Below are 17392 nucleotides of genomic sequence, written 5' to 3' on the forward strand. Positions count from 1 at the left end.
GGAGTCTGAGTTTTGCTTTTTTTGGTAATTACATGAATAAAAATATATTCAGTAGATTGATAGAGCATTTATTTATGTGGATGTAGCTACATTATATGGACATAAATAGGGAGGAATTGTGCTCCCAAAGAGCTTAGAATTAATATCTGTCCATCCAACACACACTTAATAAACACCTAAAAAACCAATCGGGATGGGAGGGTATTCCAGGATAGAATGCAGACTGTAACAGGTGAATCTAAATGTATTATATATGTATGACAAAAACACACTGAGGGGGTGAGAAAAAAAAAAAAGGTGCTGACTTAAGTAATTTGGAAAACAGTGTTATGACTGGAAACTGTAAGGCTAAAGATAAATGTAATGGCATACTCTACACTCTACATAAACACTGTACTCTAGTTGATAAATTTGTTTCTCATGGGTTAAAATTTTTGCAACTGCTTAATATGTACTGGGGTTGAGCAAATAAGTAATGGATATTGGGTTTCTCACTGTCAGAGAGAAGTAGGGAGGAAGGCTAGAATGAACCCTGTGGTACTGGATTAGAATAAGAGACTTCAGTGCAATCCTCATGGATTGGAAGACTCCATATTGTTAAAACATCAGTTCTCCCAAAATTGATCAACAGATTCAACGTAATCCCAATTAAAATCCCAGAAGGCTTTTTTTGTAGAAATTGGCAAGCTGATTGTCTCATATAGAAAAGCAAAGGATCTGGAATAACTCAAACCAACTTTTAAAAAGTACAAAATTGAAGGACTTATACTACCTGATTTCAAGGCTCATTATAAAGCTATAGTAATCAAAACATAAAGATAGAAAAACAGATCAGTGGAACAGAGTAGAGAGCCTAGAAATAGATCCACAAAAATACAGTAAATTAATTCTTTTCCTTTAGACACTTCTTTTTTTCTTTTTTACTTGTTCAATAGATGTTTGACAAAGGTGCAAAGGAATTCAGTAGAGAAAGGATAGTCTTTTTAACAAATGCTGCTGGAACAACTGGACGTCCATATGCAAAAAAAAAAGAAAAAAATTAACTCAAAATTAATCACAGATCTGGATAAAGTTGGTAATGCATAACCTCAATCTAATAATGAGTAAATATCAGATAAAATGAAACTGAGGGATATTAAACAAGATAATTGGCATCTACTCTTCAGGAAAGGCTGAATAACTGTCCCAGATTAAGGAGCCTAAGGAAACATGACAAGTAAATGTTAGTCACAGATCTGGGGTTCTAATCCAGATTTCCTAATGTCTGGTCTACACCTGTTTCTGACAGCTTATCTCCATTATGCCAAGTGGCCACTGTTTATAGTATAGGAGAGGATGGCTTCCATTTCATTCAACATTTGTACAGCACCTATTTATGATAAGAATAGGATAGCTCTCAGGGGTCTGAAGGAGCTCACAGTCCAGCAGAGACAGATCTACAAACAGAAGTTACTTTAATAATAAAAGTAAGACTGTAATAAGTGCTACAAATGAGGTGCAAACGACATGGTATAAGAATACAGAGGAGGGAAAACCTTCCTATCTGGAATAGAGAAATTCGGTGATGGGAGGAACTGGGGAAGTCCTCCCCAGAACGGCAATAATCACCCTTTAGTAGGTGCTCAATAAATGTCAGTATCTTTCTTCCCTTCACATTATGGCCCCAGCCTAACTTTCCTTAAGTTACACCAACCCCTCTGTTCCTGAACAGCGTGCCGTTTCATGCCACTGCTTTTTGCATCCGAAGTTCTCTCCACCAGGAAGGGAATGCCCTGCCTAGAATGAAGGAAAGGTAACATGAAATGGAGCTCGGGAGAATACAAAGTATATGTTAACAGGCGCACGAACTGCGGAGGCCAGCCTCAGGCTCTGCATCTACAAAAAGGATTTAATAAGACTCATTTCATAAGGTTGTTGAACGGATTAAAAGGACATTCCTTCAAAGCTCTTAGCCTCACGACTAACACTGAACGAGCGCTGAGGCAACAGTCGCAGTGTTTGTGGGTGCGCAGCGACCTTCCCCGCCCACCCCGCCCGGAGAGAGCCGCCCCTTGACCGGCCAGTCAGCGCCCAGGGCGCCCAGTGTGGCGTCCGCGCTGCCACGTCGCCACCTCCCACCCTCTCGACACCCGTATTTAATAGCCCCTTACCCGGCACTAGGTACCGGGTTCACCGGGCCGCGCCCGACCAGGCCTGCGTCCTTCGATTGGCTTCTGCAGGTGCCTGTTGTCCTCAGCCGCTGCAGATTGGCCGGGGTGGGTAGAAAGGGGCGGGTCTCGGGGGACCGTTGGAAGGGCGGGGACCCGGATGTGTGTGGTGGCGGCGGCCGAAGAGCTAGTGAGCGGAGCTCAGAGGCCTATGGATGAGGAGGACGCGGCGGCCCCGGTAGGCGGGGATCGGGGGCGGGGTCCCCGAGGCCTCGGGTCGGTCTCCACGGAGTCTGAGGCGGGAGGCTGGGGTCCTGGGAGGAGGCTTCGGAGTCAGGGGCGGGGTCTTGCGCTCTGGTCACTGGTCTTCCTCCCTGGGGACCCTCCTTGGCCCAGTGCAGGGCCTGGGGAGGCTGGGCGTAGTCACACTGATGGGCCAGGGCCCCTTTCCCCCGGGTCTCGTCTGAGTGATCGGGCTGTGCCCGGGGTGGAGGCGGGGCCCGGTGCGGCCGCGTATCGGCGGCGCCAAGGCTGTGGGGTTCTAGGCAAGCAGATGTCCCTAGGTTGGGCGCCAACATCGACCTGGGGTCGAGCCCCCTGGCCGAGTGCCAAGGAGGACAATTCTAGGGCTGCCCCACAGCTGCCTACCCTTTTGGTCACGCGGTGGCTTGTAGCTACTGCAGAAGCGTGTAATAAGCGCATTGGGATTGAATTCAGCCTAGCCGAGGCTTCCTAAGCCCCTGCTGTGTGCAAGGCACAGTCAGGCCTGGATGGAACCCTTGTCCAAGGGTTTGGGGGATGGGAAGAGAAAGTACCTCCCCTTTTTGTCGCTTTGGGAAAAATTCGTCCATTCATTCATTCATTCATATGTTAGCACTGTTAGGGGTTTAAATACCTGGGTCATCCTCCACTCCATCTTCACTGCTACCATCTTTGGGGATGCCATCTCTCATTGGAACAGCTGCAGCAGCCCCCTAATTAATTGTTTGCCACTTCTGTTCTTGCTCCTTATGGGATCAGTTTAGTCTCCAACCAACCGCCTGAATGAGCTTTACGATCTGATAAACCTTAAAATCATATACTTTTCTTGCTTAAAACCCTCCAGAGCTTTCCCATCACACTTGAAATAAAATTCACACTCCTTAACATGGTCTGTAGGGCGTTGATCTGGCCCCTACCTTCCTTCCATCCTCTTCTGGTACATTCTCCCTCCCTCCCATTCCCTACACACTTGCCACCTGGCCTTTCTATTTTCCTACCATGGCAGCTGCCTTGCCCCTCGGGACCTGTGTCCTGGCTGTCCCTTCTGCCTGGGATGCTCTTTCTTGGGGTTGTTACGTGCCTGTCACCTTTTCATCTCATAGAGTTCACCCCATTATTCTTTATCAGAGCACTCTGCTTTTTCCTCCACTGTCTAACGTTGTCATGTCTGTTTATTGCCTGTCATGCCTCCCCCAATAGAATGGAAGTGCTATGAGAACAGACATCCCATCCGTCTTGTTCGCAGCTGTATCCCTAGCACCTAGGACAGTAGGAGCACATAGTGGGAGCTCAGTAAATGTTTGCTGAATGAAAGGATGAGGGTGGGGACTGTTGAGGTCAATCTGGGCAACTGGCTTCAAGTCCAGTGTCCTCTCCGCGTTCTGGGTGGAACAGGCTGAGGTACTTTGCTCAGCGCCTTGCTTCCTCCTCCTCAATCTCCTTCTCCTCCTGGCAGGTTTGTTCTCATGAACAAGATGGATGACCTCAACCTGCACTACCGGTTTCTGAATTGGCGCCGGCGGATCCGGGAGATTCGAGAGGTCCGGGCTTTCCGATATCAGGAGAGGTTCAAGCACATTCTTGTAGATGGAGACACTTTGAGGTGAGTTTCGGGGAGTGCTTCCACATTTTCCTTTCTGTGCCAGATCTTAGAGACGAGAAGGGGCTTTTGCAAAGGCAGAGGACTGTCTGCATTGCACAGCGAGGGGTATGTTGTAAACCCTGGAGGCCTTTCCGAATGGAGCAGTATATGCTTCTTCACCCCGCACCCCCCTCTGCCTGTGTCTGTGGGTCCCTCTGTCCTGGTCTGCACTGGAAGCAGTCATGTCAGAGATGGAGGCCGCTGGGGTCTCAGGAATTGCCCAGCTGCCTTGTTGAAAGGACTCCAGTGAGTCTGTGCGATGCCGGGGTCTACTGCCTGCATCTCTGTAGTTGGGAGCGGTGAAGAATGGCCATTTCAAAGGCAGTGGATTTCCTGTTTTGTGAAGGACAGTCCTGTAGTGCATCCTGCTTACTGCCTTCCAACCCTTTGGTTTGTGTGTTTGTGTTTGTTTTCGCTCTATTTTCTGGCTTGAACCCTTCCCCTGACTCCATCCGAGTCTCATTCTCTCACCAAGTTGTCACTGGAAGGGGGGGAGGAAGTAGTGCTATCTAGCCTGGAGACAAGAAAGCTGAGGAGTGGGGACTGAGTAACTGTCTTCCAGTCTGCAAAGGGCTTTGGTCCCGAGGATAGAGACCAGCCATTCTCCAGCTCCACTGAGGACAGAGCCAGAGGAAAAGGGCCGAAGCTGCAGCATGAGGGACTGAGGTTAGACAGGGTTGTGAGACCCCTAATAGGCAACTGAGGGAGGCTTCGCCTTCTCTTCCCCACTGGCAGTGAAGAAGCCAGGCTTGCATTGGTCTGGTGTGGGCTGGGCCCTGGCTGGAGGCGGCGGGTGGGGTGGGTGACCTCAAGTATCTTGTTATGGTGTTTGTGCAGATGTCCTGAAGTATGGCCTGATGGATTCTCTTCTGTGCTGGCCCTCACAGGGTAGGGGTTGGGGATGCTGAGGCCCTCCCCCCAACCCCTGGACTAGGCTGCTAATGGAACTTCCCCTTCATTCCTCCTTCAGTTACCATGGAAACTCTGGTGAAGTTGGCTGCTACGTGGCTTCTCGACCCCTGACAAAGGACAGCAACTATTTTGAGGTGATCAAGGCAGGGGGTGGGCAGAGCAGGGGGTGAGATGGTTAAGCTCCAAGGCGCTCTTTTACTGGGTTCTTGACTGGTCCTTTACATTCTCCATCAGGATTATCCTGTCGGCTGGGAAAAGGGCCCAGGATAGCATGGTTCCTAATCTGAGGGGCACCCTAAAGTCCTTTCACCCTGTCCCTTCTGCTCTCCTGCCCTTCACCTAGGTAGACTTTGACCCATGTCCTTTCCCACCCCCTAACCCAGGCCCAGCATCTACTCCATCTCCCATCTTTTTCCATAGCTTGGAAATTGTTTTCTAAGTAATTGTGGTAAAGTGGGCCCCCACTTTCCCCAGTTCTCCCTCTGAGTGCCCTGACTTTTTCTCTGATTCCCCTGTCTTTTGCTCTTTGAGCCTCAGCCCCCTTTGATGTCTAACTCCCCTCCCTGCTAACTGTGCTCTGCTCTCCTCCCTCCAGGTGTCTATTGTGGACAGCGGGGTCCGGGGTACCATTGCTGTGGGACTGGTCCCTCAGTACTACAGCTTGGATCACCAGCCTGGCTGGTTGCCTGACTCTGTAGCCTACCATGCTGATGATGGCAAGTGAGTTGCCTTTTGTGGAACCCGACCCCTTTCCTACAGATTTGGGAATCTTGGATATAATGGACTACCTCAGGGTGGCTTTGGCTATTCCTTCGCTGGTCTTGGGGTATTTTCATAGACCTTTCTGATAGGGACAGGAAGGTGGCCTGTTGGCTACCCTTGGAGGTTTGCAGACTTAAAGGGGAGGGTGGAGCTCCCCCGAGAACACAGGTAGATGCCGTTGCAGAGTGATGGAAGCAGGAGCACTGGGGAGAGGTTGGGAAGCCGGGTTCGGGTCCTGTGTCTGTGCTGCTCTGTCCACAGGCTGTACAATGGCCGGGCCAAGGGCCGCCAGTTTGGGTCAAAGTGCAACTCCGGGGACCGGATTGGCTGTGGCATTGAGCCAGTGTCCTTTGATGTGCAGACTGCCCAGATCTTCTTCACCAAAAATGGGAAGCGGGTAAGTGGGACATCCTGAGTGGGATTTAAACGGCTTGAAGCTGTCCAGGGATTTGTGTGAGTAATAAGAAAGAGTCTGCTGGCTGGGGCTTGCCCAGGGCCCCACGGGCTTATTTCCCATCTTCTTCAGTTCAGCCTCAGATTCTCCTGGGGTCTCCTGCATGTAGGAGAAGATGCTCCCCACACCCAGGGGAAGCTGGGACATTCCCCAGGTCATGGACACAGAGGGGCAGGTTTGTGCAGCGGAGGAGGGGCAGAAACTGTGGGGGACAGAACTGGTGATGTGGGGGAAGGTTTTGAGCAGAAAAAAAGATGGGGAGATTATGACCTGGCTGCATAAGCTGGAGGTCCTCTTGGGATTTTTGACTTGAATGCTTTTGGGGATATGTCCTTTCTGTGTTTCGTGTTCCTTACTTCACTCCTCCTTTCCTTCTCTCTTCAGAGAGAGACTAGTGATGGTGAAGGGATGGGGTAAGAGCAAATAGGAGAGACCCCGGCTCTCTTTCTTCTTCTCCCCAGCCCCGTCTCCCACCCTGAGAAATTGCCTTCTCAGGCCTCCGCCGGCCAGCCTAGTGGTCTTCCTTCCTTAAGCACCTATGCTCAGCACTTTCCTGCTCCAGTCCACACTCACGCATACCTAAAGTGTTTGGGTGGGGGGGGTTGACAAGAGACTTGTGTTTGCCTTCTAGCTCCGTGGGTACCTTGCTCAGCTAGGAGTACTCAGCAGCTTTTTATGCTTCTCTGTACCTCTGTTTTGCTACCTGTCAGCGTGTGTGATGATGACTGGTTGCATCATCTCAAAACCCCTTGTGAGAATTAGATGAGCTGTGGAAAGGTAAGCCAGGCGGCAGCTCCCTCCCTTCCTCCCCCTCCCTCCGCTGCAGGTGGGCTCCACCATCATGCCCATGTCCCCCGATGGGCTGTTCCCAGCAGTGGGCATGCACTCCCTGGGTGAGGAGGTGCGGTTGCACCTGAACGCTGAGCTGGGCCGCGAGGACGACAGTGTCATGATGGTGGACAGTTATGAGGACGAGTGGGGCCGGCTGCACGACGTCAGAGTCTGCGGAACTGTAAGTAAGGGGAAGGGTAGGGCTGGGCAGAATCCCGGGGTCCACAGAAGCATGTCAGGATTGCTTAGAATAGGAAGTGAAGACATGGTCTTTTTAAAAATTACTTTATTTATTTATTTATTTTTGCCTGTATTGGGTCTTCGTTGTAGCGTGCGGGCTTTCTCTAGTTGCGGCGAGCGGGGGCTACTCTTCATTGCGGTGCACAGGCTTCTTATTGCGGTGGCCTCTCTTGTTGCGGAGTACGAGCTCTAGGTGCGAGGGCTTCAGTAGTTGCGGCACACGGGCTCAGTAGTTGTGGCTCGTGAGCTCTAGAGTGTAGGCTCAGTAGTTGCAGCGCACGGGCTTAGTTGCTCCGTGGCATGTGGGATCTTCCCGGACCAGGGCTCGAACCCATGTCCCCTGCATTGGCAGGTGGATTCTCAACCACTGCACCACCAGGGAAGTCCCAAGACAGGGTCTTTTGTAGGGTTTTGGAAAGTGGGAATTTTGTCAGGAGAGCCTGGCGTCCTGACATGATTCTTGAGTCCAGATCTGTGTTCTCCTTAGCGGTGGTCCTCTTTCCTGCCTTCCCTTTGTTTGAGAGCTCAGCCTAGTTGCTTAACCCTAGGAACGAGCAGTAGCCAGTAGCTCTCCTTTGCCTTCTTTGGTTCCTTCAGGCCCCCCACCCCCCACCCCATGCACGCTGCTGCCCTGCACGCCTGCCTTTGAGCAGGCTGGGCTGACTTGGACGCCGGATGCCTGGAACACCCTTTTGGCTTGATCCCAGCCCAGCTAGCCCAGTTTTCCATTCTCTGCATTGTGGAGCAGGTGTGGTCACAAATCCCACTCATGCTGGGGAAGGTTCTTTGAGATCTTTTTCGAGTAAGCATCAATGACAGTCTCTTCTGCCTTCCTACTTTTTACAGAGGATGAGAATAGAGGCAGATAATGATTCAGTGAGAGTCCTTGATCCTCCAAAGCTGGCCTTTTTATACATCTCACCATACCTGCTTTAGTCCCCTGCCTAGATTTTAAACTTTCTTGGGAAGTGTATGGACCTTGAGAGAGGGAAATTCTTCATATCTACCCTCTGTGCCTCATGCTGGTTTGGGAGTGAATGGATGCTGACTTAGGGGTCTGGCCCTGACCTCTAGTGGGCTGCTCGGACCTTCCACTTCGAATTGTCCCTCTGCGGCCCTCGGCTCCTTCCCGGCTCAACCTTTTCCTCCGCCCTCTGGCATTCTCACCCCAACCCAGGCTGTTTTCAACTCAGCCTTTGATAGCAAAACAGAAGCAGCGGGGGGGTGGGGGGGGGGTGGGGGGGGTGGGGGGGTGTGGGGGTGGGGTGGGGGGGCTGGATTATGTGTAAGGCTCTCCACTCTGGAGTTCAAGGTGAGTCAAACACAAGGAAAATGGCAGAAAGTGTGGCCTCCTGCAGCTTCGGGCACTCTGCACCCCCTTCTGGCACTAGGGTCCAGGAGGCCTCAGATGCCCACTCCCTGACCTTCATCCCTCCTTTCTTTTCCCCTTCCACCATCATTTTGACAACATCTGCAGAGTTGAGCTTGGGACTGAGCCAGGGCGATGTTCCAGCTCTCATCCTTGACCTCTCCTCAAGAGTTTTTTCCTGGCACCCTTTCCCTGCCTGGACTTGTCACCACTCTGCTCCCTGCTCCTCCCAGGCAGTCTTTTCTAATTGATGCGGAATCCTGTAGACATTTATAAATAGCCTTCCTTCCTCCCTGCCCTTCCCCCAGTGCCCTCAGGCCACACATTTAAGAATTTTTTTCTTTCTTGACTTAAGCTGTTCAGTGTAGCTCTTCTGTCAAACCCGCACCCCAGCTGGGGACAGCTGGCAGGGTAGGCACGCTGCTCCCTGCGCACTTGCTTCTCTGGGGCAGCCGTGGGCATGAGCCTCTTGAGGGACGCAGGCTTCTCTTCTAGTCTTGCCAACTACCTCATCTTTCAAATGAGGGTGACTTACCCAGTTTCTGCCAGCCCCTCGGCCCCCCATCCACTCTTGCCTCCTGACCTTCTTGCCTCATCCTTTTTGTCCCTCTGACCATCCACTGTATTTCCGACCCAGCAGTCAGAGTTGTGTCAGCCTGGAGGAGCCTGGGAGAGGTCATTAGGCTGTGCCTGTGCCTCCTATTTCTAAAGATGTCCAGCACAGCTGCTTCTCCTCTCTGCCCTTCCTGTTTTTATGTCCCCCTCTGTGGGGAGCCCTTCCCTGAGACCTCTGCTGTTGTTGCAGCCTGTTTCTCCTGCCCCAGGTGATGTTCCCAGGAGGACACCCCATAGAACCATAAAGGTCTGGAGGAGGCTTTGATGCCATCCTGTCCAGGTTTCTCAGTGCAGAGACTGTGGGCATCTTAGGTGAGACAGTTCCTTGATGTGCAAGCCATTTAGCATCCCTGGTTCCCAGACCCAGGATGCTGGTAGCTCCGACCCCACCCCCACCCCCTGCGCCCCAGTTGTCGTGACTGCCCGACATTCCCATATATCCTCTTGTACTGCTGAGAAAGCAGTCCCAGAGAAAAGTGAAGAGACTTGATCAAATGTCAAACAGCGAATTAGCAGCAGAACTAAGCCCAGACATTCATTCCTTGACCCCTACCCCCCAGCTTTTTCCACTTTCTGATATATGCTGCTGCCTTCTGCCCAGGCCCACTCTTCTGTAGCCAATCTCTCCTACTCGCTTCTCATAAGATGAATCCAGAGTTCCTGGGCTTAAATTCCCATGTCCCTGGGGATTTCTCCTGTCTAGTGGCTTTAGCCAGGGGCCTCCTAGGTGAGTTTACTTGGCTACCTTGGAATTCTTTTACTCCTATAGCCCTTTCTCCCAGTTTTGTAGTCTCAATTATCCTCTCTTCTCCCTTCTCACTGGTTCTTCCCATACAGAAGAGTGAATTCAACTCCTGACCCTTTTTTTTCCTCCAGCAATTCATTATGAAAAGTTTCAAACGTACAGGAAAGTTGAAAAAATAGCACAGTGAACACCCACTGTATCCCCACTACCTAGATTCGAGAGTTGTTAATATTTAGTTGTGTTTGTTTGATCTGAGGATCTATATATAGACAGACTGGCTCTTTCCAGAGGGAAGTCGTTCCCTGCTTCCTGTGGCCTCACTTTCCCCTCCTAAAGAGCGCCCCCTTCCCTGAGCTCCCGGATGCTGAAGAATTGCTGTTGCATTTGCTCAGGCATGGGGTGCTACCCCTCATTCCTGTCCCCAGGCCTTGCACAGTGAGGTAATGTGTCAAGGGCGGGGGGCAGTAGGTAGGGCTGGGGGATTAGACTCATTCTGTCTGTTTCTCATTTCTGTTCATAGCTCCTCTAACAACTCCTTAGTGACGGGGCAACAGCTTTAGTACACAAAGTGGGGTGAATGAGGCCCCACCCTCTCAGGGGTCCTCCCCGGGCCCAACCCAGGAGGAGACCGTGTTGGGGCCTGAGCTGGCCGGTGGGGAGCATGTTCTTGGTTCGTGTTTCAGTTGCTTCTAGGCCCTCCGGGCACTGAGTCCTCCCTTGCTGCTGTCAAGAGGGATTAGGGTCTCTGCTAGCAAGAGGAGGAGGGCGGGTCGCAGCAGGAGAGGAGGCTGAGAAGGGCTACTGGTATGAGGGAGGGGGCGGGGTGCAGGAGGCTCTCTGCACTCTGGCCTGCAGCCTCCGCTCTGTGGAGTTGACCTGTTTGGCCTCTCAAGGCTTCCGTTGTGTGTGGAGGGAGGTGGGGTGGGGAGGGGGTCTTGGGAGCCTTAAGGAAAGAGTTCCCCACCCCCACCAAAGATGTAAAGGAGCATGCCTGTTGATTGGGGGTATTGTTTGAGGAGAAATACTGGGAGGAAGACAGTCGTCCCCTTGGGATGGAGTCATCTGAGGAGTGTCCTGGGAGCCCAAGGGAGCATTCTAGTTGGGGGTAAGGGCTAAGGTGAGAGAACCTCTCCTTCTCTGTGACTGGCAGTTCCAGTCTGTTGTAGCTTGGGGGCGACTGTTAATGTTTAGGGAGCATGGGAACTTTGGGATATTCCAGTATCACGCCCATTTCCTGAGTCAGGGAAAGGCTGACGTGTGCATTTATCACCTACCGGGGGTCAGGCTCCAGGCTAAGCCCTTGACACTCACTTCACTTCATCGTACCCATATTTGGAGATGTGGGTAGTGGTACCCCTGTTTTACTGATGAAGTATCTGAGGCTTAAAGAAGTGAGAGTCACTTGCTTGAGTCTAGTGACTAGTAGGTAATAGGAGCTAGGATTTGAACCCAGGTCTGTTTGATTCTCTTTCAAACTAAGAAGTAGTTTGAAAATTTCCTGGTGGTCCAGTGGTTAGGACTCCATGCTTCCACTGCAAGGGGCACGGGTTCGATCCCCGGTCGGGAACTCAGATCCCACAAGCCCTGTGGCATGGCCAAAAAAATGTAGAAACTAAGAGGCACCTGAGGCACAGATTGAGGGACCAGCATCAAGATTCTAGCAACTCAGACTCTAGGAGCTAAACCTCTCATCTTCTCTAGGTTTCTACCAGCCCTAGTCTAAGGAGGGGAGGAGTGCACTCAAGCAAGGATCTATCAGGGAGGCCAGACTCTCCCCTACCTGCTCCTCTGAGTGCTCTGAGAAGGCTCCCAGGGCTTGGGAGGACTTTGCCCAGGGGCGGGAGAGTGGATGCGAGAGGAACAGATGAATCCAGGGGCTTACACCCTAAGGGGTGGGTGGTTCCTCTCTTGAAGAAGTGGCTTGTGCATGGCCCTAGTCTTCCAGGCATTCAGCAGCCTGTCTGAGCTGCTCTGCGGGCTGGGGAGTGGGCTTTAGAGTCCCACGTTAGTGTGTTTCATCCTCCTGGCCTTTTAGCTTAAGGAACCATCCCCACCCTATCCACAGACAAACCGGCAGCCTGCCCTCCTCTGGGCTGAGGCAGAGGGAATGGTTGGGCGGGTTTTTCCCAAGGATCAGGATCTGGGTCTGCTGTCTCTTGGCTCTGGAAGTGGAGAACACTGTGTTTCCTATGCCGAGCCCAGTTGGATGGAGTGGGTCAAGGGCAGCTGTGGGATCCCCCACCCAGTTCTGCAATGCAGGGTGGAGAGGTTGGGCTGGGGGCTGCTCGGATTGGGTGGAGTCTGTGTTAGTTAATGTGCATCATGCCACATCCCCCCGGGTCCTGTGGGGAGAGATGCAGAGGAGGAACCCAGGCCACGCTGAGAGCGTACAGAGGACCAGAAATAGAATTTAAACAGTGTGGGCCTTCATAATACCCAGTAAATCAGAAGACCACCTGCAGGGGACGCCTTCTGATGGAAGAAAGCAGTGTGAGATAATGGAGACTTCGGCTAGGGGTATGAATATCACAGAGCCAATGTAGCCCGAAACATGTATGGTCCTGGCTGCAGGAAGGAGAGAAGAAAGTTTAGGTGGCCTCCTGTACACCTCTGGCCTTTCTCCTGGTGCCCCCTGTCCCCCGCCTCCAGTTCTCTTGGGAGGAGGGGAGAATGGGCTTGAGGTGACAGGGCTTCGGGGATCCAGGGCTGAGAAGGGGGCCGAGTCCCTCTCTTGCCTCCCTGAAGGGGCTGCTGAGGGTGCAGCGCCTGCCTCTGCTGAAGACACATGGAGGCTTCGGCACTGGTGCGGGCGAGGGTGACGCCTTTCCTGTTCAGGCAGGAGTTCTTTGTGGGGTGAGAGGCCAGCGTCCCAAGGCTTGCCAGGGATAAGTGGAGGAGATCCTCAGGGAGTGAATTTTCTTCAGGGCCGGAGGGGTGGGAGGGTAGAAGAAAGTCTTGAGGGGCAGTTTGGTTAATTAAAAAGGGATTAAGGAATCCCAGGTGATGCTGAGGGTGGGGGAAAGAGGGGATGGGGTTGAGTCACAGCCCTACTATCACCATGACAACTGATAAATAAATCCTCCCAGATCAGGGGTTGCCGCCCCATCATGCCCAGGCAGGATCACTGTGGGGCCGAAGAGCCCCAAGAGCCCATCAGTCAACTCCCCTCCACACCCCTGCTCCAGCTTGAAAGAGCCGTGAGGGGCTGGGGGCAGGAACGCCTGCCTTTCTAGCTTCTCTCTGCCTGCTCCCCTCTCTCGCATTAAATGAAGGAGAAGAGCTGGTCGTCCTCGGTTCCCTGGCTCCCCTCGACCCCGCTACAAACAGCTCTGTTCAAAGCCAAGTAAAACAAAGACCTTGAGAAATTATATCAGTCCCATCCCAGGCAGAACTGGCTTCTGAGCTCATCTCCCCTCCCCCGGACGTCTGGAGTTGGCCCCTAACCTCTGCATCCTCCCTATCCGCCCGAGGCACCCTGAGAAAGCCATCAGGCTTCCTCTCAGCCTAGCCTTTGCTTCTCCTCTTCTCTGTGTTCAGAGCCCCTGGGTGGCCCTTTCCTGGCAGGGTGATTGAGGGAAGTGATGGCAGAGTGTACAGACCCCTGTGTGGTCCTGGCGCTCGGCCATCTGGATCGCTGTGCTGCTCTCGCCGGGTCCCCACAGCAGGGAGAGGGTTTTTGGCTCGGTAGGCAGGTAGGCGCAGCCTTTAGCAGGGGCTCAGCCCTCTTGCACTGCCACCTCCATGCCCCTGCCCCCATCCCTGTTCTCCCATGCCTGCCTGGAACCCTGAGGCCCACTTTGTGCCTCCAGGATCCCTTCCCTTTCGGCCAGGGCTTTCTGTGAGACCCAGGAAAACTGGTCCCCAGATGGCCCTGGAACCAGGTTTCCAGGGGTGGGGTGCTAGCCTGCCCCCCACCCCTGGTTCTTCCCCCACAGCTACTGGAGTACTTGGGCAAGGGCAAGAGCATCGTGGACGTGGGGCTGGCCCAGGCCCGGCACCCGCTGAGCACCCGTAGCCACTACTTCGAAGTGGAGATCGTGGACCCTGGAGAGAAATGCTACATCGCCTTGGGGCTGGCCCGGAAGGTGGGCACCAGTGCTGGCTTTTGGCCTGTGGAGCTGCTCAGCTCTGGGGCTGTTGGGCCGGGACCCGGAGCTCTTGGGGAGATCAAGGGGCTGGGCTGCAGAGGGAGGTCTAACCCGAGACAGAACAGGCCGTATGTGTCTGCCGTGTGAGGGCACAGACCCCAAGTCACCTCGGAGCTGAGAGAGGGTCGTGAGCGCACCACACGCACCAAGGCCTTCCTGCCTTCCCCTGCAACCTCCAGTGCCTGAAGGGATGAGGTTGCCGGGGTGGGAGCAGCCATCTGGGTCGTAGCTTGTTTCAGAAGATCGAGGGTCCGTAAGCCACTCTCCCATCCTCTTTTCTGTGTGTGGTACCACAGCTTTCCTTTTCTCGTCTTGGTGTAGGATTATCCCAAGAACAGGCACCCTGGCTGGAGCAGAGGGTCTGTGGCTTATCATGCAGGTGCGTGAGGAGCTGCCCTGGGGAAGCTGGGGTGGGGTGGGGTATAGGGGCACAGGGACATCCATTTCCCTGACCCCACACTAGGGGCCTCGCCTTCAGCATCTGGCCCGAGAGACTTTCCCCTGCCGCTCTCTGCTCTCCCCATCCCAAGCTGCTAGCGATTTGTCTTCATCTGTGTTTTTCTTCCCAGCCCAAAAAGCCAGGGGAGCAGAACAGGGGTGGGGGATCTGGGCCCAAACTGGACATTCCAGGCCTCTGAGTTGGCTCCCTCTGCACCCTTCCTGCAGATTCTGCATTTTCTTTTTTTTTTTTGATCGGCTTGATTTCCTTTAGGGCTTCCTTTAGAAAGGAGGGGCTGTGAGTTCCTGGTCCTGCCTCTCCCTCCCCTGCCGAGGGCCCCTGCTCTCTGACCAGCTCCCAAGGGAGTTTCTCCCTTAGCCCCTTGAGGGGACAGATGTGTGTCTCTCTTTAATCTGGTGCCCTCATTCTCTCTCCTCCCTTCCTCAGGGCCAGCGAGGGAGGGAGGGACACTTCAGCTTTAAGCAGGGGCCGCTCTAGGGGCTGTAGGGTGTCGGTCCCTCCCTCAGGTGTGTGTCCTCTCCCCTCCCTCTGACAGATGACGGGAAGATCTTCCATGGCAGTGGTGTGGGGGACCCCTTTGGGCCACGCTGTTACAAAGGGGACATCATGGGCTGTGGAATCATGTTCCCCCGGGACTACATCTTGGACAGTGAGGGTGAGTGGGGTGACCATGGCCAACCAGGCTGGTCGGGCAGAGGGTGGGGGCAGTACCACAGGAGCTCAAGTTTCCTGGCCCCCAGGTGACAGTGATGACAGCTGTGACACAGTGATCCTGTCCCCGACCGCCCGAGCTGTCCGGAATGTCCGGAACGTCATGTACCTGCACCAGGAAGGGGAAGAGGAAGAGGAGGAAGAGGAAGAGGAAGATGACGGGGAAGAGATAGAACAGGAGCACGAGGGCAAGAAGGTGGTGGTGAGTGGGGTGGGTCTGGGGTTGGACTAGGGGTCTTGGGCCTCCGTGAGGTCTGGTGTTAGTGCAAAAAGCAGAGCCCAGGGAGTGGAGAGGGGAAGCCCTGGCTGCTGTGGGCGTGGGGCTGCTGAGTGGGGAGACTGGCTGGGAGGCTGGTTTCCCGCCTCGGGACGCCCTCTCGTGGTCACCTCCTGCATCGCCCTCTGTCTCTCGCCGACGGTGGTGCGAGCTGGGAGTGACGCGGCTCAGGCCTGTGTAGCTCCAGCATCCTCAGAGGAGAGGCTAGAGCCTGCCTATCCCACTTTTCTCTTCCACCCCCAGGTTTTCTTCACTCGGAATGGCAAGATCATTGGGAAGAAGGATGCTGTCGTACCTTCTGGGGGCTTCTTCCCCACAATTGGGATGCTGAGCTGTGGGGAGAAAGTCAAAGTGGATCTGCACCCCTTGAGTGGCTAGGCCTTCTCCCCTGGACCTGCCCCTTCTCCCTCTCCTCGCCCTTTGCAGAGCCAGGTACCCCGTTCCTGACGCCCCGAGGATTTGCTTACCCAGCAGGCCCCAGGGGGTGTGTTGTCCCTCTGCCCTACCGGATCAGGCCCCTGCCAGGCTCCTCTGTGCCCATGTTTCCGACCTGGTGCTGCCCCTGTTGTTAGTCCCTGGGCGAGAGTTCCTGGCTGGACAGGAACCAGCCCAAAGGATGGTGTTGCTTCATGGGTGGGGCCCGCTGGCTTTGGCTGTGGGCTCCCGCGTGCCCCTCCCACCCTGGCCCGTGTGAGGGGAGAGGAGTGAGCGCCCGTCTCAGCTGCTGTTGGGCGTGAGGCTTGGCAAGGGTAGAGCAGGACAGCCCGTCCTCTGTTTACCACAGGGTTCCTCTTCTCATCTTCTTTCCTGTTTCCTGTCCTCGTCGTCGTGTGAAGCACTTGCCGCTGTCATCCCCCCCGGGCTGGGCTGGGGGGTCGCTCTCTTGGGCCCTCTGTCTCCTTCCACTGACTGGTGTCCTGAGAAGACTACTCGAGGGTCTCCGTTCTTTCCCCTGCGAGCCAGCTTCCTCCCTCACTGCCTGCTCAGGCACCACAGTCCCCCAGAGAATCCGAGTCTCTGGCTTCCCCCAGCTGTACACACGTAGATGGTGTCCATGACGTGTTTGATGGGGTGAGAGAGGGGCTGTCAAATCGGGGGACTGGGGCCTTTGCTCCTGTCTCCCCCTTGCCCTCCTTGGCTCACCTCTGGCACCCGTCTCTCGTTCCGTTCCTGGGGAGGCAGGCGGAGACTCCAGAGCCTGTCTGTCCCACGTGGTGAGGGCGGGACCCCAGAGCCCTAGCGAGAGCCCGAGGGCACGGGGCCCACGCTCCCCTGCCCTGCCTTGCCCCCGCCCCTGCTTGCTGCCTGTGCCAGTTGCCTGTTTCGCTTCAGTGTTTGATTCTAGCGCTTAACGTGTCCTCCGCACCAAGCCCTCCGGTCTCCTAGCTGCTTGACCCCTGTCCCCTCCTCAGTGACTTCTGGGAGGGAGAGGCCTTGGTTTGGGCAGAGTGGGCAGGGCTTTGAGAAAAGGGGTGAGGTGTTGTGCTGCTGGGGCCTCCCCTTCGGCCCTCCCTTCAGGCCCTGCACTATGATGTATGAAATGTATGTACAGACCAGAGATGTTTATACAGCCAATAAAGATGGAGTTTCCATATTTATCAGTACGGCCGGGACAGGGGAATCCTTTCCAGTACAGGGGACCAGGCAGGGACAGGGCTGGACGAGGGGGCGGCCGAGGGCACTTGCTCACCAGGCACGTGTGGACCAGTATGGGGCCAGGGAGGGGGATCGTGTGTGTCCCATGGGCCTGGCTTGGGCCTGGGGTGCCCCAAGAAGCACAGGTGTGCCCCTGGGAGACCTGAGGCTTTGACCTTCCTG

At 54.3% G+C, this 17392-nt stretch overlaps 2 protein-coding genes across 3 annotated transcripts in view; one reads left to right on the forward strand and one right to left on the reverse strand.

The window, feature by feature from the left end:
- The first annotated feature begins 2277 nt into the window (after positions 1–2277).
- Positions 2278–17178, forward strand: SPRYD3 (SPRY domain containing 3). Of its 2 annotated transcripts, none has more exons than XM_032644792.1 (11): positions 2278–2385; positions 3865–4011; positions 5021–5096; positions 5558–5682; positions 5986–6121; positions 7005–7190; positions 13914–14063; positions 14448–14505; positions 15122–15241; positions 15327–15499; positions 15818–17178. In XM_032644792.1, the coding sequence occupies exons 1-11, from the start codon at positions 2363–2365 to the stop codon at positions 15950–15952; spliced, it is 1329 nt and encodes a 442-aa protein (XP_032500683.1). In that variant the 5' UTR covers positions 2278–2362; the 3' UTR covers positions 15953–17178. The 2 variants fall into 2 exon arrangements, with proteins under 2 accessions (XP_032500683.1, XP_032500684.1); XM_032644793.1 differs by having other exon boundaries at positions 15327–15493.
- Positions 3367–17392, reverse strand: part of TNS2 (tensin 2) — a 30431-nt gene continuing 16405 nt past the window's right edge. The window contains exon 28 of the mRNA XM_032644786.1: positions 3367–3377. The gene's annotated coding sequence lies outside the window, so the exon portion shown is untranslated. The remainder of the gene's footprint in view (positions 3378–17392) is intronic.

Source organism: Phocoena sinus, chromosome 10 (assembly GCF_008692025.1).
Source record: "Phocoena sinus isolate mPhoSin1 chromosome 10, mPhoSin1.pri, whole genome shotgun sequence".
In the NCBI taxonomy this organism is placed as follows: Eukaryota; Metazoa; Chordata; class Mammalia; order Artiodactyla; family Phocoenidae; genus Phocoena; species Phocoena sinus.

Bases quoted from the DNA above. Each gene is read 5' to 3' on its own strand.
- SPRYD3 (XM_032644792.1), top strand. From the start codon at position 2,363: ATGAGGAGGACGCGGCGGCCCCG. The intron at 14,506-15,121 runs GTGCGTGAGGAG...TCCCTCTGACAG, and splicing joins GTCTGTGGCTTATCATGCAG to ATGACGGGAAGATCTTCCAT. The intron at 15,500-15,817 runs GTGAGTGGGGTG...TTCCACCCCCAG, and splicing joins ACGAGGGCAAGAAGGTGGTG to GTTTTCTTCACTCGGAATGG.